The sequence below is a fragment of the Scomber scombrus genome, chromosome 17, assembly GCF_963691925.1.
Source record: "Scomber scombrus chromosome 17, fScoSco1.1, whole genome shotgun sequence".
In the NCBI taxonomy this organism is placed as follows: domain Eukaryota; kingdom Metazoa; phylum Chordata; class Actinopteri; order Scombriformes; family Scombridae; genus Scomber; species Scomber scombrus.
The window spans coordinates 5,134,174-5,157,502 of record NC_084986.1 but is presented as its reverse complement, the minus strand read 5'-3'; the positions used below and the strand labels follow the sequence as shown (position 1 = coordinate 5,157,502).

The 23,329-nt window shown below is 37.6% G+C and overlaps 2 protein-coding genes and 1 non-coding gene across 3 annotated transcripts; 1 reads left to right on the top strand and 2 right to left on the bottom strand.

Annotated features, from left to right (window-relative positions):
* Nucleotides 1-915: 915 nt before the first annotated feature.
* Nucleotides 916-9,183, top strand: lgals8a (galectin 8a). Its single transcript, XM_062436917.1, has 10 exons — nucleotides 916-1,006; nucleotides 2,841-2,929; nucleotides 3,028-3,241; nucleotides 4,043-4,162; nucleotides 4,280-4,330; nucleotides 6,215-6,241; nucleotides 6,665-6,691; nucleotides 6,875-6,963; nucleotides 7,470-7,638; nucleotides 8,655-9,183. The coding sequence occupies exons 1-10, from the start codon at nucleotides 968-970 to the stop codon at nucleotides 8,802-8,804; spliced, it is 975 nt and encodes a 324-aa protein (XP_062292901.1). The 5' UTR covers nucleotides 916-967; the 3' UTR covers nucleotides 8,805-9,183.
* A 5,490-nt stretch (nucleotides 9,184-14,673) lies between these two features.
* LOC133997339 (ribonucleoside-diphosphate reductase subunit M2) lies at nucleotides 14,674-19,452 on the bottom strand. Its single transcript, XM_062436913.1, has 10 exons — nucleotides 19,290-19,452; nucleotides 18,980-19,048; nucleotides 18,088-18,231; nucleotides 17,877-17,993; nucleotides 17,622-17,755; nucleotides 17,440-17,534; nucleotides 17,203-17,336; nucleotides 17,011-17,115; nucleotides 16,802-16,915; nucleotides 14,674-15,177 (listed from the first exon to the last, which is right to left on the bottom strand). Exons 1-10 carry the CDS (start codon nucleotides 19,377-19,379, stop codon nucleotides 15,025-15,027), a joined length of 1,155 nt encoding a protein of 384 aa, XP_062292897.1. The 5' UTR covers nucleotides 19,380-19,452; the 3' UTR covers nucleotides 14,674-15,024.
* LOC133998111 (small nucleolar RNA SNORD94) lies at nucleotides 15,888-16,026 on the bottom strand. Its single transcript, XR_009927347.1, has one exon. It is a non-coding gene; the product is annotated as a small nucleolar RNA SNORD94 (small nucleolar RNA).
* Nucleotides 19,453-23,329: the final 3,877 nt, after the last annotated feature.

Below are 23,329 nucleotides of genomic sequence, written 5' to 3'. Positions count from 1 at the left end.
TAGAGAATGTTTAATTATCTTGAGAATGAAAACTCCCAGTTAAGAACAGAATCAGCTTCAGAGTCCTGGATATTATGAAGGAGGTGGACGAGGAAAGGAAGAAATACTAAATTTAAAAGGAAGGGCTTCTAGTTAACATGTTAAAACAATCAGGTGATCAATATCATTAAAACAGGTTTCAGAAGCTAAGGGAAACACTAAGAGGGAATCTGATGCTAAAAAGACTATAAATGTGTCAGATATCACTTGATATGACTAACTCAGACTGATGAAGCTCAATAGAAGCTGATCATCTACTTTTAAATGACTGTGTGGAAACACTTTGGATTTTGTCCTCCTTCAAATGTGCTTTCAATGTAAAGTGATGATCTTTTAATAGTCAGTATGAACAGGAGGAATTATTACAGGTGTACAGGTCCTGTCTATTTAACCCTTACATGCTGTTTGGGTCAAATTTGACATTTAACAGCTTGTAAAAACACCCAAAATGTCTTTTAATCTGAAATTGACCCTTTTTATGAAGGGAACAAACTGTGAGGGTGAAGAGTATGAACAGTATTTAAGGGTTAAGAAGGTTTGGGAGGTGGAAACAGGTCACGAGCTTCTGCAAACTTAAGTTAATAATTTATTATTGGACTCATGGGACCGGAAACTGAAACTGAAGCAGAATGATAGGAGCGGACAACTACGTCATCACGCCGGAGCAGACGACGTGCTTATAGGTTAAGGCAGCTTCATTTATATATAGATCACTTTACATTAAAACAAAACATTTAACAGTAAGAATTGGAAACAAAAAAACCCATAAAAACATACAATTTGAAAAATAAAACCCCAATAATAGTAAAACCATGGAAACATGTTAATATTTTATCCTCTAATTGTCTGATCCTTGTAAACTCAGTCCTTGCTGCTGCAGGAGAAGCCGGAAGTAAACAGAGAGAAACTAAACGTCGCAGCTGAAATCATGTCTGTTTCTAACCCGAGACAAACCTTTTTAAACCCGGTGAGATATCTATTTTATTTATATCTTACACTTTTCTAACTGTGTGGATTCATGTGCATTAATCATCATTAACTTTAAAGGTTAATATGCATCGATGTTTTTATTGCAGCCGGTTTGCAGCTAATACGAGCTCAGGTTACATGTTATTGTGTATCAGCTGTGCGACGTAAATAATGAATATTTAACGTGAAAAGTTTCTTATTTCAAACGATTTAAGTAGTTTTATTTATTAAGTAGGGTTTACAGGTGAATTCGGCAAATATAACAACTAATATTTAACTTTATTTTTGTTTATATTTGCTATTTAAGTCGCTGTTTAGTGAATAAAACCTTAAAGGCTCCTAATTAAACTTAATTTATTTGTATTTAATTCCAATTTTGGTGTTTTATATATAAGCCGAATGTAAGAGTGGTTCATATTGGTTTGTTAATTGTTTATAATGTATTTATTTTGTGGATTATTATCTCACAGATACGCGAGGAAATCTTAAATAGCACTAATTTCTTATGGAGTTTGGTTCTTTGTGTCCTACAGGCTGCTCGTTTTAGTCTTTATGGTGTCATATAAATTAAATCAAATCACATTTTAAAACAATAAACTGTCGATTAGGAAGATTTAACGTCTTATATGATAATAATGTTGTGATAATAGGGATATTTTATGGATTCAATGTAGTAAAACTAAATTAACAGCATTAAAAAATAACTTAATCTAAAATAATTAAAATAAAAACAATAAAAACGAGCAGTATTCAGATTTTAAGTGAAAAATACTCCATTATAAGTAAGTAAAAGTTATACACATATTATCAACTAAAGTTACTCAAAGTGTTAAAAATAAGAGTGTTTGCTTTGCAGGAAATCAGCCCTGTGTGCCTCATATATTTAAATAAAGCAGGTATAGCAAATAAGAAAACATAAAGTGAGAGTTTGCTTCATTTTTTAAGTCAAACATTGTAAAGTTTTACGTCTTTTGAACATCAAATTGTTTTTTATTTGGTGTAACTGTGAACAACTTTAACATCTGTAACATTACAACTACACACTGAGGTTTGGGAAGAACTAACAGTTTAATAATTAACAATGTTTTTGTACTTTATAACCTCATCATATATTATTATATGCAATTTATAATCTGAAAAGTAATTAGAGATGTCAAATAAATGTAGTGGAGTGGAAATTTAAAGCAGCACAAAATGGAAATTTCAAGTTAAGTACCTCAAAATTATACGTAAGGACAGTTATTGAGTAAATGTACTTAGTTACTTTCAACACTGAATAAGAGTACTCATTGTGATGAATATGCATTTTTAGAGTTTTATACTATCTCTCATGTTTTGGTTGTAAAATTGACTCACTTCACTTCAAGTACCTAATAACTGCAGTATTTTTATTTTCATCAGTAACTGTAACGGATTACAGTTACATTTATTTTGTAATTAAATCACGTAATGCTGTTACATGTAACTAGTTACTCCCCAACACTGATCACAGTGCAGAGAGAGAGAGAAACAAGAGTCTGCAGGCTGATTTTTGCCTCCTTGTAGTTTAATACACAATGACACAAGGAGTAAAAACAGAGTAGAAGTATAAAGTGACACATGTTCAGTATTTCAGTAAATGTTGGTTTTATCTGTCAGGAGCTCAGATCGGATTTAAAACGTCTCCTGCTGTTTTTCAGAGCTGTGTCGTTGATTTTAAGAAGTTTTCTGTGATCTGAAGCGAACACATTTCTCCTGACTCTTCTTCTATTCTCACCAGATGTTTCCAGCTGTTTAAGTTTCGTCTCATTAACTGAAAAGTCTCCTGATGTTTTTTGTGACTTCTTCCTCAGGCGATCCCCTTCGCTGGGACGATCCTGGGCGGTCTGTTGCCGGGGGAGATGGTCCTCATTCAGGGCTCCGTGCCGTCTGACGCTGACAGGTGTGAAACTCACAACAGGAAACCATAAAATACGCCTCTTTCTACCTGCCGCTCGCCCCCCATAGCGCTCACCTGTCTCCCTCTTCGCTGTCTTGCAGGTTCCAGCTGGATTTCACGTGTGGCAGCAGCGTGGAGCCGAGGGCCGACGTGGCGTTCCACTTCAACCCGAGGTTCAAGCAGAGGTCGCCGTGCATCGTCTGCAACACGCTGCAGAAGGGGAGCTGGGGCCGAGAGGAGATCCTCTACAAGAAGCCCTTCACTGTCGGAGCCACGTTCGAGCTCATCGTCCTCGTCCTCAAAGACAAGTTCAAGGTGAGAGGAACGAAGCAGCGGTGGGAACAACTCTTCATCCTCTGTTCACAGGAAGAGATGAAGAGTCTCACATAAGATCAGAGAAGAATTATGTTGTTTTTATACAGATTTTTATACAGATTTTGATGATCAGCTTACTACTCAAGGGGGTCAGTGATACTCCAGAATGACGGCAGCGGTCATTACGGGAAATGTAGGATCCAGTGTTTGAAGTCGGGATATGATAAATCTGTCTTTAGTAACAGGATATGTACCACAATCCTTTAAGGTAGCTGTAATTAAACCAGTTCCTAAGAACCCTATTCTTGATCCAGATGTTTTAGCCAACCTATATCTAATCTCCCTTTTCTCTCCAAGATCCCTGAGAAAGCAGTCGCCAATCAGCTGTGCAACTTTCTACATAGTAATAGTTTATTTGTGGATTTTCAGTCTGGATTTAAAGCTCATCACAGCACAGAGACAGCACTAGTAAAAGTTACAGATGACTTCTTAACTTCTTCAGATAATGGACTTCTCTCTGTCCTTGTCCTGTTAGACCTCAGTGCTGCCTTCACGGAAACATACACATTTAATTGGCATCAAAGGAAACTGCATTAAACTGGTTTAAGTCCAATTTATCAGATAGATTTCAGTTTGTAAATGTTAATGATAAATCCTCCATGCACACAAAAGTTAGACACGGTGTTCCTCAGGGTTTAGTGATTGGATCAATACTATTCTCCTTTATATATGCTTCCTTTAGGAAACATTATTTGGAAAACACTCAATACATTTTGCTCATGTGGGACTGTTGGGCTGCAGGTGGCGGTGAACGGAGGTCATGTGCTGGAGTATAACCACAGACTCGACCTGGACCGAGTCGACACGCTGCTCATTTCTGGGAAGGTCAAAGTTGAAGTGATCGGCATCCTCCCGAGCTCTGTGAGTCTCTGTCATAAATAGTCATAAATAGACCTGCATGTAGAAATTACTCCTCCTCATAAAGGCTGAAAAACTGTGAAACTTTGAGTTAAAGTTGATGTTTTATGTTGTTTTTAGACTTCAGTTTCTCCTGCAGCCAGTCTGACCAACGCGGAACCAGAGCTGAAAGTAAGAAACTCTTCATTCATTGATTCATCATTTTGTCTATTAAATTAGTGAAAAATGCCCATTAGTTACCATGGTCTTTGTCCGAAAGTGGTAGTATGCAAACACTGCTCACCAATGGCGGAGTTTATGATCATAAGGTGTCGCCCTTTCTACCTGCCGAGGGAGTTTACTGCGATTTTGCTAGTCGCGGTAAACATCCCTCCAACCTCTGACAGCAGTGACAGGAATACGGCACTTTGTGAACTATATCAGGCCATCAATGAACAACAGACAGCACACCTAGATGGATTCACCATCCTCGCTGGAGATTTCAATCATGCTGATCTTAAGACTGTCCTCCCAAAACTCTGCCAGCATGTACATTTCCCAACAAGAGAGAAAAACACTTTGGATCTGGTTTACACTTCTTACAAAGGAGCTTACAAGGCCTCCCCTCTCCCCCACATTGGACTCTCTGATCACATCACTGTTATGCTAATGCCAGCATACAGGCCGAGAATAAAATTCACCAAACCCGTTCAGAAGCAGGTACGGGTGTGTCCAGAGGGGGCCACCTCTGCTCTTCAGGACTGCTTTGCAACAACAGACTGGGAAATGTTCAAGCAAGCAGCCACACACAACAACCACACAGACATTGAGGATTACACAGACACTGTTACCTCTTACATCAGTAAGTGCATGGATAATGTGACCCACACTAAGACCATCATCACTCGGGCTAACCAGAAGCCATGGCTGATTGGACACTCTCCACTATCAACCCCCCACAAAGCAACAGGCCCAGACAACATTCCAGGCCGTGTGCTGAAGGACTGCACAGAGGAGCTTAAGGATGTCTTCACGGATGTCTTTAACATTTCTCTGAGACAAGCTGCTGTCCCATCACACTTCATACCTGTGCCAAAGAAACCTGCTCCATCCTGCTTCAATGACTATCGCCCTGTGGCACTGACTCCCATCATTATGAAGTCCTTTGAACGGCTATTCATATCACAGATCAAGTCCCCCCCCACTCTGGACCCCTTTCAGTTTGCATACCGAGCCAAACGAACACCCACCACTGACCATCGATGCACAACCCTTCTCTTGCACTATTATTATTACTATTGTTTATCTTTTTTGCACTTCAATTTTTACTTTTTAGTATTAGGAAATGTCCATGTCTTATCTGTTGTGCCTGTGCACTTTATCTGTTTTCACCGTGGGATAGTGATAGATAGACGTCTTCTCGATTCCTCTGTATGTCTGGTACATGTGATTGAATTGACAATAAAGCCGACTTTGACTTTTTTAGATTTTTGATGGTTTCCCACAGGTCTTCAGATGTCTCGTTTTGTCCGACCAAGAGCCAAAATACACCAAAAATATTCAGTTTATGATATAAAACAGAGAAAATCAGGAAACCCTGACAGTGAAGAAGCTGGAAACAACAAATGTTCAACAGGAAAATGGAATTAAATAGTAGTTGCCAATTAATTTTCTGTCTAATTATAGAGCTGCAAACTAACGATTTTTGTTATTGTTTTGTCTATAAAATGTCATAAAATATTTTAAAAAAACTTAAAATCTAAAGATATTCAGGTTATACTCGTGTATGACAAAGAAAAGCTTCAAATCATATTTAAGAAGCTGAAAGCAGATTGCTAATTACTTAATCTGTAACTTTCTTGATGATAAACTAGATTTTTGTAATTTTTTTAAAGGAACATTTTTTATTTTTTTTCTCTGTTTTATTTCACTGTAAACTGAACTTGTTGTCAAAGAAAAACAGACATTTGAAGACACGATGGAGGGAAAATCTGATTTTTCAGTATTTATTTTAATTTTTCAGTAATTATTATGTTACGTTGCTGTCAGCTGAAAGATTTCTCTTTGTTCTTCCAGCAGTTAATCTCTTCATCTGCTGACTCGGTGAGTTTCACTGTTGCATGATGGTCGATGTAGTTCAGGTTTATAAATGTGTGATCATGTGATCAAACTCTCGATATTTGCTACTAATATTTTTGAAGAATGTTTTTTACTTAATGGGAGGGTTTTTTTCATACTTTATTTATTGTCATCACTTTCATTTCATGCTCTTTACACACATCTCCTGTGTGAATAAGTGTATCACCCAGTGAGTACAACACAATAAGTACAAAATAAATAAAATAACTAATACAACAACTAAGCGAGCAATTAGCAACAATATTCGCAGTACAAATAGAAGTCATCACAACACAGTGTGGACATTCAGGTTCATAAAAAGTTCACAAACAGACAAACCTACAAGAAACAGTGAGCATGTTTTTATTTAATGTGAGTTTAAACTGATTTTTGTTTCTTTTCTTCCAGCCGATAATTTCCTCATCAGGCGACTTGGTGAGTTTTACTTTACATGACTCTGAGGCTCTTTTTTTATTTATTTCTTCCTTCTTTAATCTGAAAATGTGATCAAACATGAACCGCACACGTACTGTTTGGTTGATTGTTTAGTTTAGTGAATGTAATGAAATAAAACAATCACCTGAATGATCTTTTTGATTGATGATTTATTTTTGGCAGAGCGTTCCCTTCAGAGGTGAGCTGGTGAAAGGCCTCGGCGCCAAACGCAGCATCAACATCAAAGGAGAAACCAATCGCAACGCAACCAGGTTAGTTTTCTTTTTTTAAACTTTAAATTTATTCACATTTTAAATACAGAAACAAAAATGCAAATACCAAACACAGAAGAAATAAACAGCTATAAGGTCCAGGAGTTAAATTCAAGACAATAAAAACACACGATACAATAATTATTAATAGTCTCACTCATTGGCTGAATAAGCTCCATTTTTTCCACCGTTTTTCTCCCAAATCTTTTTGGACTCGTATGGAATAAAGTAATTTGTTCTAAGACATGAGGGTCAAACTCATTTTCATTCAAGGGCCACATACAGACCAATAAAAGGTTGTGAATGATGTACAGATATTTTCTTTTACAGTTTTAACAGCTTTTATAAAACAAGATTAAAACCTATGTAGACATCAACAAAATAGTGAATAGAAAACTTCATAACTGATTAATTTCTTGCATTCATTTCAAATAAAACAGCAGCTGACTGACTTAGAATCTATAATCTTATTAAGACACCTAAATGTTTTTTGTTGTGTATTTCAGTTTCAGTGTGAACCTGATAGTGTCCGGCGGCAGCGACATCGCTCTTCATCTGAACCCTCGTCTGAAGAAAAGCGTCTTCGTCAGAAACTCCTTCCTGTCGGACTGCTGGGGTCCCGAGGAGACGCAGCTGGAGGGCAGATTCCCCTTCACTGCAGGGAAATACTTTGAGGTACCAAAGACTCATTTCAACCTTTTTAACGTTTGCTTTCTGTTTTTTTCACCCAAAGACTTAAAGTATTTTATCTTTTATATTATCCAGGTTGGTTTATGTATGTATATGTTGGTCAGTAACAAATAAGAGTTGGCAAGATGAGCAATTCAAAAATATCTTTAAAAAAACTAGTTTTAAAAGCAGCATCAGGTTTGTTAAAATGTACATTTTGTATTTTTATTGGTTTTCACGACATTTGAAATGAAATTTATGCTCCTGAAAATGTCAAATGGTGTAACCACAAAAGAATGATACATATGAAATATTTTATCCACCTACAGTGAATTTAAGTGGATTTATACTAATAATAGCTTAATTGAAAAGAAATTTAAATGGTTCCTAATTTACATTTTTAAGCAATTTGAATTATTTGGTACAAAGTTTTTATGGTTACACCACTTAGACATTTTTGCCATAATCCTCTAATATATTCTCTCAAAATGGATTAAAAGCAGAAATTTGATGCTGGGTCCACAAAAAAAGAATGTGTGCTAGTTATTCATACGTTTATTTTCACATTTTACCCCTTTAAATTTAAACTAAACCACATGGACACAAAAAGTTTAAGTTTGGACATTTTGGAAAAAGAAAAAAGAAAAAAAGGGGGGAATTGTACTAAAAAGACTGTAACGTTGAAACATATCTACTTGATTTGACTCATTTTGACGGCTGAAGCTTCATATTACCTTCGGATAAACTTTCAAAACCTGTTTAAATGATCGTCTGAGCATCAAATGATTGTTTTAAGACGTTTACTAGTAGATCTGTCCTTTTAAATGAAGCAGTTTCAGTACAAAAACATCCACCTCCTTCATAAAATCCATGACTCTGAAGCTGATTCTGCTCTCTTAACTTTCCTTCTTGACATAATAAAACCCTTCCCACTTATTACACACATCTCACTCACTCGTCTACAGTCATAAACTTTATGATTTTAATATATTAACGATGCTGTCGTGTGTTTTTGTCTCCAGATGATCATCCTGTGCGACTCTCAGAAGTTCAGAGTCGCCGTTAACGGCTTCCACCAGCTGGATTACAAACACCGGGTGCAGGATCTGAGCTGCATCACTCAGCTGGAGGTGATCGGCGACGTCACTCTGCAGGATGTCAAGCTGCTCTGACCTCTGACCTCTGACCCCCCCGACTCCCCTCGCCTGCATCTTTTTACATATTGTACTAATATACAGTATTTATAACCGTTTGAAGAAAAGCTGCAACCTCACAATACTCATATCCCGTTATTAATCAGCGCCAAGTTCAAGAAATGTTTAATCTGTCGAAGGAAATGTTAAATTTTTGTAAAGTTTGAGTTCATAATGTGAGTTTTTTTTTTTTTTAATCACAAGAAGATTTCAAACCTGAAGCCGGAATGAAAGTATTGTAAGATCAAAAACACATCGCCTATCTGTCTGTAATCATTCCTGTTAACATACTTTGTAACCACATTAAAAACACAAGCTTGTTTATGTGTGAACGGATCAAATAAACTGACCTCCAGGAGCCGGTGTTGAGTCCTTTCTCCTCCTCCAGGTGATACTGCAGTATAATCTGTGATATAAGAGGAAAAGGATAATTACTACATCATTATTCTCATTTTCATTTTAAAAAATATATTAAAAAAATGATGATAGTTTGATATTTTGTGGCTTAAAATGGTATTTCGACACACATTTCCCCTTTATAATAAATATTGCTCCTTCTGTGATATGAAAACTGCAGTTGGCCATAGTGTGATAGCTTGATAAAAGTTTAGATTAATTAATCAGCCCTATAGTGGACACACAGGCAGTCTGGTTTGTTAACGGATAGTTTAGTCAAAAACCTAAAGGGGGGAAAATAAGTGGACAGAAAAATAAGAGTTATATATATATCTGTCTGCATAGAAAGACAATTAAATACATACTCACCCCAGCAGAGGTCACTGCACAGTTATTACATCTGGAACACAAATAAAAAAACACTGTTGTATTCAGTCTTGTTTGCAATAAAACAAGCTTTAAAAAAAAAAACATGTATCAACACCAAAGGAGATTTTTTTTCTCCTCTCATGTTTTCATCTTGTACATGAACAGAATGAGTCTAACATGTTTTTAAAAGAAGTTTTCAATAAATGAGGTCTGTAAAACTTTACATTTAGGGTCAATGAGAAACAAAATCCATGTTTTATGTTGTCATGGCCTCAAAGAGTAAGGAAACGCAAAAAAAAAAAAAAAAACTGTAGGAGATTAAAAGATGTTTTTAGATTATTTATTTTTCATAAATTCCTCCCGTAATAGGCAGAAACAGTCTCCGTCGTCTGGTTAAAACAGGTCGGATATGGCTTTAAAACGTGTATTATTGATAATAAACAAGTAAATACATTAATAATACTCTTTAATATTATGTCAAAACGAAAAGGCGCCTTTTTAAATAACTAGAAGCAAGAACTAGCAGATATCAAAGTGATTTATGTATCAGCATATTTTCACAGCTACCGGGAGGAAAATAATCGATTTATTGTATAAGAGGTAAAACTATTGATCTGTTCATTTTATTCTGGTGCCAGAACTAAAAGTGTGCTTTAAGGTTGTGGAGACGATGCGTTTTGCTTTTAGTTATTAATGAAAGTTTGACACAACAAAGTAGGGTAAGATGTTGCAGTAAAACATATTGCAAAGAATAATGTTGCACAGGATCATGTGACATACGGCACAAGATAAGAACAGAGTGTAAAAGCAATAAAATGGGTTAACCTTATTATGGCAGAACCTAATCATGTAATAATTTCCCAATAGGTATTGTAATAACATTATTGCATTTTTTAAAATTAAGTTATGTTTTTTTATCACAGGTTTCCAGTTGAAGATAATCTTTCTGTCCTGATCCAGAAAAAGAAGCGAGTTCATTCCGCGATAAATAATCAGATCAGCATTTATTATGTTTTAAATACTTACTTTAATCATTTGTTTGACGGTAAATCAGGAAAACGAAAACAAACATTGAGTGAAATGTTGATTTTTATGTTTTCTGACGCGCAGAATGACAGTTGATGACGTCAACTCTCGAGCGCTATGATCTGCACTGTGATGTCAGAGAGCCATAAAACTGGTGCAGGTTTTTAACTTAGTGGGTCAAACCAGAGCAGTGACTCAACACACAACAAGTTACAAGCAACATTTATCAAGTGTGAAAGATGTCTGCCATCAAATCCCAGATGCCCAACCTGGATAATGTCTCATCTCCTTCTATGGACTCTAAAACCATCCACGGAGATGCTGACACTTTGTTTAATAAGCCTGCCAAACTGGATAACATCAAGTATACTGCAGAGCTAAAAAAAGTTTCAAGGGATCTGACACATAAACTTTACACTCATATAATGTCCTGTCAGATAGCCCTGCCCTTAGGACTGAGTCTCTCTGACTCCTTCGTCTCAGAGGCCGAAAAGGCGAGAAGACGCCTTGCATTCGACGTCTCTCCTGACGTCTTATATGCAATAACTGAACACTCGATGGGGAAGTTTTGCCAGAAGATGCTCACGTGGTTGGAGCCGGAGCCAACAGATGAAACCAGGAACCAGGAGGAGGTGCCTGGTGTATCTACAGAGGTCAAGGAGGTGATAAATGAAGTATCGACCCCAACAGAAGACATCAACCCAAAGTCTCCTACAAGCAGCAACAGTGAGAAGATGACTGACTCTGATGGATTGAATGTTGGGCTCCATGTTGACACTCCGACCTCGCAGAACGTCCCTCAACAAGACCCAACACCTCAGACAGTCCCGGAGCAAACACAGAACGTTTCTCCTCCCAAAACTGAGGCGTCTTCCTCCAATCAAGCATCACCGACCAAGAAGTCCAGTGAAGGTTTATCAACACCGACCTCAGATGCTTCAAGAGATAGCCTGACTGCCAACCTCATCGGGAACGTGTTCATGCAGCTGTTCTTGAAAATCCCAATGCAGTTTCGGGTGGGGATACCTGCCCCAGAGCTGAACCCCAGGGTGAAGCACCTAGCAGCCAGGGCGCAGGGGGAGGTCACCGTCCCACTTTCTGCCTGTGGCAAAGAAAGCATCAACAAGATAATCAAGGCTGTGATTAAGGACCTTCTCTGGGATTACGGCACTCCGCGAAAACTTCTGGAGGCAGCGATTTCAGCAAACGAGCCAGGTTTTGATGAAGCTTTTGTGAAGTATTTTAAACTGTACGTAAACATGTATCTAGACCCTCCACCAAAGAAGTCTAAAGTGGTCATATTCTGCTCAAATGTGGGAAGAATATTAGCAAAACCCTTCAGGATGTGCATCAACCGTGCACCTAAAATTAGCCCCATGATCCCAACTAAAACCTAACCTTCCTAATCTCAACTAAAACCTAACCTTCCTAATCTCAACTAAAATCTAACCTTCCTAATCTCAACCAAAATCTAACCCCAACTAAAGTTTATCCTTGAAAACAAAATGTAACCCCTATAACCCCAACTAAAGTTTAACCCTCCTAATCCCAACTAAAGTTTAACCCTCCTAATCCCAAATAAAGTTTAACCCCCCTTATCCCAAATAAAGTTTATCCCCCCTTATCCCAACTAAAGTTTAACCCTCCTAATCCCAAATAAAGTTTATCCCCCCTTATCCCAACTGAAGTTTAACCCTCCTAATCCCAAATAAAGTTTATCCCCCCTTATCCCAAATAAAGTGTATCCCCCTAATCCCAAATAAAGTTTATCCCCCTAATCCCAAATAAAGTTTATCCCCCGAATCCCAAATAAAATCTAACCCCCTAATCCCAACTAAAATCTAACCCTCAATCCCAAATAAAGTTTAATCCCCCTAATCCCAAATAAAGTTTATCCCCCCTTATCCAAAATAAAGTTTATCCCCCCAATCCCAAATAAAGTTTAACCCCCCTAATCCCAAATAAAGTTTATCCCCCTAATCCCAAATAAAGTTTATCCCCCTAATCCCAAATAAAGTTTATCCCCCCTTATCCAAAATAAAGTTTATCCCCCTCAATCCCAAATAAAGTTTAACCCCCTAATCCCAACTAAAATCTAACCCTCAATCCCAAATAAAGTTTATCCCCCCAATCCCAAATAAAATCTAACCCCCTAATCCCAAATAAAATGTATAATTAAAAAAATCTATATAAATAATGTTTGTTTATGTTGTTTATCAAAGGTGTAAAAACAGAACTAAATGGTATAATCTCTGTTTGTCTACACCAGTTCACATTCATAAAATCCCCATCAGTCATTCATTTAATTAATTATCCTTCTGTTTGATTAATCTTATGGGAAATGTACAATCAATATTTTATGGTCCAGGAGAACAATTCATATAATATGATGAAAACATGTTTTAATGTAGATTTAATTTTTTTTTTTTAGTAAACTTGTGTATAAAATGTGTATTTTTTTTAAAAATGTATGCATTGTAAGTATTGTACTTATTGTTGTGTCATATTTGACTCTGAACAGCATGTAAGGGTTAAATTTAATTAATTTCTGTAAAGACAACACCTAAATGTACTTGTAATTTTTTAAAGTTGATATTATTTTAGTTATAAAACCTCGCAGGATGAAGGCTCAGTGTTGACACATTCAGACTCTCCTACACACTAAATATCACTGGGTTTACCAGCAGGTGCAGTTTCATTTCTATATTTTACTGTTGGGTTATTTATCCAAACTATAGCTGGTTATAAACTTATAAACTCTTTTTTAAACTTACATGTTACGGGTTGTTATTGATTGTTAATATCTGATGCATTTTTTGAATGTCATACGCACATCACTTCTTAAAATCGGTCGGAAGGCATTAAAAAGTGTGTTATTTCTAATAATTAGCGGAATAGACGAGTGAAAACAAATTAATACTACTTAATAGAAGCAAGAACTATCAGATACAGAAGTGATTTATGTATCGATGTTCACGCTTTCCAGAGTAAATCAATCTATTTCAATAGTTTTATTCTGGTGCCAGAACTAAAAGTGTGCATAATTGCTGCATTTTGCTGATATTGAGTTTTACACAAAAAGTTTGCAGATAAAATCATCTTCTTCTAATACCTGGAAAAATAAAACTATTAATCGCTAAACTGAAATAAAAAAACAAACTGATAAACTAAATAAAACCTAATGAAAAACTGATACACACAAATAAAATAATGCTGCATAGGGTCAGAATAAGACCAAATATATATATCAATTGTATTGATATATCACATAATGAAAATCTTAACCAGGGTAGAGAATAACCGGTGTCCATCTCCGTGTAAATAAAGGTATTTTTTTAGCTGTAGTAGAGCAGTCATATGTTCTATCAGGTAGATGGGTCTGATTTTTCTTACCCATTGTGCTTTTGTAGGAGGGGTTAGGCTTCATCCAATTAATAGTAATCATTTTTCTTGCTATCATCAACATTAAGAAAAGTGGTGGGACATCAGCCACTAAGATTTTTCTCCATTTCTTCTTTCATGTCTTTCCAAAATATTTGTATTTTAGGGCAGTCTCAATATGTGTATGATCCCCGAATCAAACCACAGACTCTGCAACATTTGTCAAATAGTTTTTAAAAAGCACCGACCTAAAGAACCTCATCTTCACCTTACATATCTGGCTCCCCACCTTCAATCTTCAATGATTGTGTTAAGTTCCAATTCACGCTGTCCTTTAATATGTTAAGTTTATGCACGTTTTTAATTTGAGTGTTTTATTTTAATGTTTTGGGTCTTTTATTTTGAAGTCTGATAAATTCAGTAAGTTACACATTTTAACTGTAATGCAGCATATAAACACAAGACAAGACATATCGTGATATTACGATAATCCAATATCTAGTCTTATATCACGAGTTCTCCTAATTCTCCATAACTGATGTCACATGATCAGTTTGTCGTTTAATTTTGGTTCTTGAGTTTCAAAACAGATCAAATATAGAAAATACGATGCAACTTCTTTTCCGTTGCTTTTAAAACCATAACAACGAACCACACTGAGGCGTCCAGCTACATGTCAAATATCTTTATTTACAAAAAACACCAAAGAAATCTGTACAGTTTAATAAAGTACTCTAAAACACCACATTCAATATAAAAACTATCATAAATCTCAATTACAAAAACAAAATGCGGCTAAAAGAAACTTTATTTACAAAAAACCCCAGCTGCAGCGCTCTGACCTGTCTGATTTCATCACAGTTCAGCAGCTGTGAAATGTTTAAATGTGGGTGAGAGGTAGAGTCCATCACGGGGTCCACATGGAGGAGTGTTAATGAGAATTGACTCGGCATGCTGGACCGATGCGATATTAAAGCGTACAGTTTGTGTGTGTGAGTCTGAGTGTGGGTCCGTCTGCCTCTGAGCTCTAAAAGTCAGCGTCCAGCCTGAAGGTGTTGTCTGTGGTGCCGGACATCACGCCCATCCTCTGGTACTCGCCCACTCGCTTCTCAAAGAAGTTTGTCTTTCCCTCCAGAGAAATGTTCTCCATGAAGTCGAAGGGGTTCTCCACTCGGTAGATCTGCAGAGGAACAAACACACAGACAGGTTAGTGGAGTTAAAACACACATTTATCCTGTTTAGCAGAGCTGTATTTGATCCTGTCTGTTCTGAGAGATAATCCCTCATCTGCTACTCTTCCTAAAGTTTCTTTCATGTTTTCCTCATTAAATTAAATTATTAAATATTTTTTTCCCATATTCTAATTCAGTCTCATTTGTGATATTGTGCTAAAACAAATAAACATTCACTCGACTTGTTGAGGGGAATCTGTCAATAAAAATATACCAACAATTATTTAATTAAATCTACTTTGGAGTTGTTAAATCATTATTTAAAGATCTACATAATCACAAAAGTTTTATAATTGAAGTTTCTGCAGCTGTATTTCATTTTTAGTTCACCTCACATCAGTTTATAGTTTGCGGTTTAAAGAAAGCTGTTTTTTTTTCTCTCTCATCAATCAATGTTCAATTAAATACAACTAAGAATGTGGATTTATTTAAGTGTAGTCTTCGGGTGCTTCTGTATTGATTAGAAAAACTACTGTAATTTAAATTCTGTTACTAAGTCGATGTTTTTAGTTTGGTTACTAAACCAACTTTAGTAACCAACTTTTCTCAACTTAAACCTTTAATTCAAAATGTTTCTCAGGCTGCTGTTTACTATCATTTCCCTGCGGGTAAATAACACTGGTGTTAAACTGCAGTGTTGTTTTAAGTGGTGCAGCGGTCCGCTCAGACAAGCGTCTGTATCGTGCTGCTGCTCGTCTGACAGTGAACCACACGTCCTCTTATCAGAGCGACTGCAGCAGCACTCAGCCCCCATCACTGGCTGAGGTCCGTACCCCTGCGCTTCTCATCATCGCAGACCTACCAACACCTGAACCTCACAGACTATAAAGATCTTATGCTGCAAAGATTTGACTTAAATGAAATTAATTAAATATATATTAGACCAACTTTTTCTTAAATGTGAATATTTTCTGGTGTTTAGTCCTCTGACAGTAAACTGAATATCTTTGAGTTGTGGATAAAACAAGACATATGAGGACTTTATCTGGGGCCTGATCAACATTTTATGGACTAAACAATAATGAAAATTATTGTTAGCTGTAGTCTGACTGGACTTTAACACAAATTTTAAGATGTATCTCAAATTCAGCTGCAGACGTGTTCAAGTTTGTTGGTGCTGTTACTGTTGCTTTGTCAAATCAAGCTTTGATCACCTCTGACAGTACGGCATGAAGGAGTATTCATATTCATAATATGGTGAAAATTGCCGGCACTCAGTCGTTCAACAGTAACTTTAAATGTTGGAAAAGTGAGGCTGACACATTTGAGATGCTGGAATCAGAAAACTTGGACCTTTTCTGCTTAAAACAATTATAAAAGTAGTTTGTGTTTCATTTCATTTAAATTGTTGTCAGCTAATCTTTGCAGCTCTTTCAATTTAGTATATTGTCCAAAATAAACGTTTGCTTTAACACAGAAGAGTCTGTTTCTTTATTTTCTGCTAGTTAACACACAGAAAAATTAATGACACTAATCGATGATTCATTTATCAAAATAGTTTTCAACTAATCTTTGGAGCTCTACAGTCCAGTTTAAGTCTTTTTGGGGCTTTTTTTTTTTAGACGCTGTTACCTTTGAGAAGCCGAGCTCCAGCATCAGTCTGTCGGCTACGAACTCGATGTACTGCTTCATCAGCTCGCAGTTCATCCCGATCAGTTTCACGGGCAGAGCCTCGGTCAGGAACTCCTGAACACAAAGAGTTAAAACAAAAAGGACGTGAGTGAAAAGCGTGGAGCGAGCGAAGGAGAGAAACCAGACGGACACGGTCAGCGCTGACCCACCTGTTCGATCGCCACAGCGTTCTTGATGATGCTGGTCACGGTCTCCTCAGACGGTTTGTTCAGCAGATGTTTGAACATCAGACAGGCGAAGTCACAGTGCAGACCCTGAAAGCAGCAACACACAGTCAGATGGCCGCTGGATTTAACAACAACCACATTTGAAAGTCTGTCGGCTTTCAGTCGCAGCTTCACCTCATCTCTGCTGATGAGCTCGTTGGAGAAGGTCAGGCCGGGCATCAGGCCTCGCTTCTTCAGCCAGAAGATGGCAGCGAAGGAACCGGAGAAGAAGATTCCCTCCACAGCAGCGAAGGCCACCACACGCTCTCCTGTAGGAAAAACACAGACGATCAATACCCGATACGTGATCAACATCAGACCTGATCATCCAGGAACATGAACTACACGCTGAGTCTCAGTGAGCTGGTGTACCGTAGTTTGCGTTCTTGTTGCCGATCCAGTTGATGGCCCAGTCAGCCTTCTTCTTCACACACGGCAGCGTCTCCACAGCGTTGAAGAGGTAATCTCTGAGGGTCAGTGAACACACCGTCAGACAACAATTCAGCAAACCCATAACAGGTCAGTGAACGCAGCATCAGACTGCAGCAGCTCACCTCTCTTTGGCGTCCTTGATGTACGTGTCGATGAGGAGGCTGTACATCTCTGAGTGGATGTTCTCCATGGCGATCTGGAAACCATAGAAACACCTGGCCTCCGTTACCTGCACTTCCTGTGTGAATCGCTCCACCTGGTTGCACGGAAGACAAGAACAAGATGAGAAAAACAGGCAGAATGAATTAAACTGATCTTTAATCAATAATCAGTCCCGGTCACATGTTCATGGACGGCAGGAAGTCGGAGGAGCTCACCAGGTTCTCGTTGACGATGCCATCGCTGGCGGCGAAGAAAGCCAACACGTGAGAGATGAAGTACCTCTCCTCGTCCTTCAGAGACTCCCAGTGCTGCAGGTCCTTGGACAGATCCACCTGAACACACAGACACAGTCAACATCCCATAATGCAACAGTTTCATACCAACTATGACTGGTGGCATCTGAGTGGCTGGCGTTCATATTTTTACCTCCTCTGCGGTCCAGAAAGACGCCTCGGCCTTCTTGTACATCTGCCAGATGTCGTGGTACTGGATGGGGAAGATGACGAAGCGACGTGGGTTTTCCTTCAGCAGTGGCTCTTCTTCCACGCTGCTGCTCTTCTCGGCTTTGGGCTGAAGGGAAGAAAAAAACAATATAATAATCTATCAACTATTTTGTATTTAAACATCAGAAAACAGCAAGCTCTAGGAAACTGAGTTATCTCTTAAGGAGAAACTTGTAGCCAAATACCTAGATAATAATAAATCAGGTCAAAACTTCCACTGCAGGTTTACTTTCTCTAAAGATCATAAAACTGATCACAGTCATTACTGACATTTGATTTAAAAGTAAATTAAATAAGTTTACTTTTCAGTGCGCTGATGTCTTTTTATAGAGTTACGTTTATTGTTTAACTGTAAAATATCAATCCTCCATTACATATCTAATTGTAAATCCATTATAAAATCAGTGACTTCTGCAGCTCTACTTAGCAAGGTTGAAAAATCTCTAAAGGAGAAACTTGCATTATTAATACAGAAGTTTGCACATTACTGACATTTAATTTAAAAGCAAATTAAAAACACTTCATATTACTTAGAGAAATAAAAACTAATCCTGCAGAATGAATCTACATTCAGACAAATCAAACATGTAAATATCAGCTGTAGTTAAAGTTAAAGAGCAGTAATAGTGACACCGTTAGTAACAGCTGATCCATGTTGGCGCCAGAACCGGCATTTTAGGCGCCACATTATCAACAATAAAAACACCACATACTGTCCAACATTAACTTTACTAACACTAAACACAACCAGCACGTTAAACAATAAGCTGTCATCACATATTGAAGCTTTCACAGCAGATTCTAGAGTCACTTACCGCAGCATCGTCGAAGATTTTTCGCGCGGTTTTTGACGCCAAGATCCGCGTGTTGTTCAGGCTGGGAGGCTGAAGGATCAAATATAAGATATTAGTGATCAATACAATACGGTTTTAATTGATTATAGAAGACAAAATATAACGCTGATTAAATCTGGAGCAACAGGCTTCAGGACTGAGTACAAACATCACGAATATTCACTTAAATCGGCAGTTTTAACCTTTTAACATCAAACATGGGTGTTACGGTAGGTTTGTTCTCAGTGTTAGGGTAAGTTTGGTCTGAGTGTTAGGGTAAATTTGGTCTCACCGTGTTTTCTTTGTCCAGCGACATGTTCCTGATCTCGCTGCTGAGTTTGTTCTCATTCTTGACGGAAAGCGGAGAGCGAGTAGTAAGCATTTTGATTCCTGTTTGGTTTTCAAGACGGACTAAATAAATAAAAAAATAAGTTATTAAGATATAAGAAGTTAAAACCGAGACTAGAGGAGGTAAACTAACAGGCAGTAGACAGACAAGCAGAGACTGGAGCGTTTTTTGTTGTACGTTCGCCTTTTTATATTCCGAACTTGGCGCTTAGAACGCAGCGGACCAATAGGAACGCAGCCTGGCCGGCTCTTTAAAATTGACGTAACGACACAACCAATCATTACGAGCGGCGGTCACGTGACACTCAAATTGACGTAATGACGCAACCAATCAGTTTTGACTCCCGAACAGGAACAGCTGCGAGGGAAATTCAAACAGGCTTTGTTTGTGCGGGGTTACAAAACGTCTCCAAAAACCTGTGTTACAAAACCATAAAAATTAGCCTTTACGCAACATCTTAAATTTAGACAAAGAACACAGTAAATATTTACTTTAAGACGGTTAAAATATGATTATAAAACAGAGTCGTGACGTTAAAAAATAATGTTAAAATTATGAAAATGCCAAACAACAACATCTGTGTTGATATAACATGTAACATTACAGCTTGTTTAATTTGCATTTAAATCGCTATAGCTCAATGACACTTTCATATAAACATAAGAGGTCTGAATAGTTAATAATTACTTCCTATACAAACCATATTAATTCATTTTTACACACTTTGTTTGTCATTATATTCATTTAAACTGGACTGGATGTGTATAAACTGTATTACTGTACTAATATCTATTTTATGCTCTTTTTCAGTGTTTTAACATGTCTGACATTAATATGTGTTCATTACGTTTTTAATATATATCATAATATGTGTCTGATAGTGTTTATAATGTTAATTACTGGATTGTTTCCCGCTTTTTTTTTGTTTACAGTCATTAATAGGCGTTACCAACAGCAACATTTAGCGCCACAATCATTTAAAAACATTTATTATAAAACTCTGCATGTCGAGATATGTATGCATTTTCCAAATATGATAACTAGAGCTGACATTAACAGTTGTATCCTTAAGTGTCAAAACATCAGAAACAAAAGGATCCCAGTGATTTTCCGTGCTGTCAGTCGTCACTTTGACTCGTTAAATAAAGATTAAATGTCTTAAATGTTTCTTGTGTGTTCGTGTCTCTGATGAATTGATGTGTTTTGTACCTTTCATTAGTTCAGCTTTCAGTATCAGAAGTCAAACTTTAAAATTCATTCCGCCTCTAATGTCAGAGATTATTATACGGATTTTTCTCTCCTCTGCTGCAGGCGAAGATCACCTAGCAACTATTTCCGGGTTACGGCAGAATGGAGATCTCTGATTGGCTGAGCGGGGATTCAACGATAGACAGCTGTAAGCACACGTCAGCAGTCAGACGTCACCTAGCGGCCGGGATGAACTTCTGTCAACAAATAAATAAATAGTTTATAAAGTAGTTTAGTTTAGTTTTAGTAGCTTTATTGGCATTAAATTAAGGGTCAGACAACAATATAACGAAATTTAGATAGCACTCCCTGAGCCATAAGAACATTTAAGACAATTAAAAACAATTTAAGACATAAATACAACATTAACAATCTATAAGAGCAACAAAGTGCAATATGCAATATAATAAGGTGAAAACACAGCAAACAGTAGCAATGCTTGTTGTAACAGTAGGCCACAATCAGTGAGTGAGTGTGGGTGAGTGGGATGACGGGATCAGGCTGTGTTCATTTGTTTAACAGCTTGGGGGAAGAAGCTGTTTTTAGGTCTTGTAGTGTGTGACTGAATTGTCCTGTATCGCCTGCCAGAGGGAAGTAGTTGGAAGTGGTGGTGGACAGGATGTGTTGGGTCACGGATGATATTTAAGGCCCTGCCCTGACAGGGGGTTTGGTAAATATTCCCAAATGCAGGAAGCTGGGTCACAGTGATGTATTGTGCCGCCTTGATCAGTCTTTGCAGAGCATTCAGGTCCTTCTTGGTGCAAACCACGCTGTGATGCAGTATGTGATTATACTCTCCACAGTGCACCGGTAGAAGTTAACCAGCAGGTTCTGTGGCAGACCTGTTCTCCTCAGCTTCCGCAGGAAGAAGAGACGCTGTTGTGCCTTCCCAATGATGGTGGATGTATGTGCAGCCCAGGAGAGGTCCTCAGTGATGTTTACCCCCAGAAATGTAAAACTGGAGACACTCTCCACTGCTTCACCATTAATAAACACTGGCCTGTGATTGGTTCTTCTCTCTTTCCTGAAATCCACTACAATCTCCTTTGTCTTCTTATTGTTCAGGATGAGATTATTAGTGGAACACCAGACTGTCAGGTTTTGCACTTCACCCCTGTACGCTGACTCATCATTGTTGGAGATCAGGCCCATGACTGTCGTGTCATCTGCAAAACTTTATGATGATGTTTGTTGCAAGATCAGGCCCATGACTGTCGTGTCATCTGCAAAACTTTATGATGATGTTTGTTGCATGAACAGGCTGACAGTCATGGGTGAAGAGGCCATACAGGATAGGGCTCAGGACACAACCCTGAGGAACAGGATGTTTGTTTTCCCAGCCTGACAATCTAATGATGTCATATATAATAATGTATCAGTCAGAGGGATCAAACCACTATCTTTACTGTAATACTGCATACTATATCACTCATAATACATATGTACTTTTATTGTAATACTAAACTACATCAAGCTCATACTTGTGTACTTTTACTGTAATACTTTAACTACATCACTCATAATACTTATGTACTTTTACTGTAATACTTTAACTACATATAGCTCATAACACTTGTGTACTTTTACTGTAATACTTTAACTACATCACTCATAATACTTATGTACTTTTACTGTAATACTTTCATGCACTGACAATAGCAGAAACATTACTTCTGTACATACAATATTTCATGTTTTTGTGTTGTTTAAAACACTAACATGTATACGAGTGTATTAAGTAGCTGCAGCACCTTTTCCCGCCACACCATGTCGCTGTTGCCGTGGATACTCCGCCTGTAGCTGGCTCTGTTTTTGTTTTTTCATTCACTTTTTTTTGGCTGATGCTGAAAGTCGGTCAGTAAGGCAAGTGGGCGGGTGAGTCGTCAGCCAATCACACGCCCCCTTCACATTCCCAGCTCAACGTCGTCCTCTCTGATTGGTCACACCCCCTCAGCGCTGCCTCGGGATTGGCCGAGCGTTGTTACCGGGTAACGTGGGGAGAGAGAGAGGGGTTGTATAACACAACACGTAACAAGCCCGCTGTCGTTGAGCAGAAACTTCATATACGGGATGATCTATGCGTTTACATGAAGCAATGCGGAATTAACCCCGTTTTCTAACCGCTCAGTAGTGTTTACCCGCCTTTTTTTCGGTCACGTTATATCCTTGACCTCAATTCACAACGAAACGTCAGAGAAAACTGCTGCATTAGCCCTGAAAAAATCAAGTTATTTATAAATACAGCTGACCTCTGGGAGTGTGTGTCATAAAGGTCAAAATGTACCAAGAGTCCTGTACAATGAATGAGAAGAAAAACTTGTGTAACATTTATTTAAACGTAAAAATCCTGTAATAAATTATTATTTTCAACGATATGGTCATTTTTTGAGACTTTACTTTGTTTTATTTTACTGTAATGTGTACTAAGTACTCATATCTCTAATAATGTATGCAAAAGTACAAATACAACAATGTTAAAAAATACTCCTTTACAAATAAAAGTCCTGCACAAAAAATCCTACTACAGTAAAAGTACATAACATACTTATCCTACATCAAGCTCTTATGTACTATAAGAGCTTGATGTAGTATGCAGTATAACAGTAAAAGTACTGCAGTATTATGAGTGATGTAGTATGCAGTATTACAGTAAAAGTACTGCAGTATTATGAGTGATGTAGTATGCAGTATTACAGTAAAAGTACTGCAGTATTATGAGTGATGTAGTATGCAGT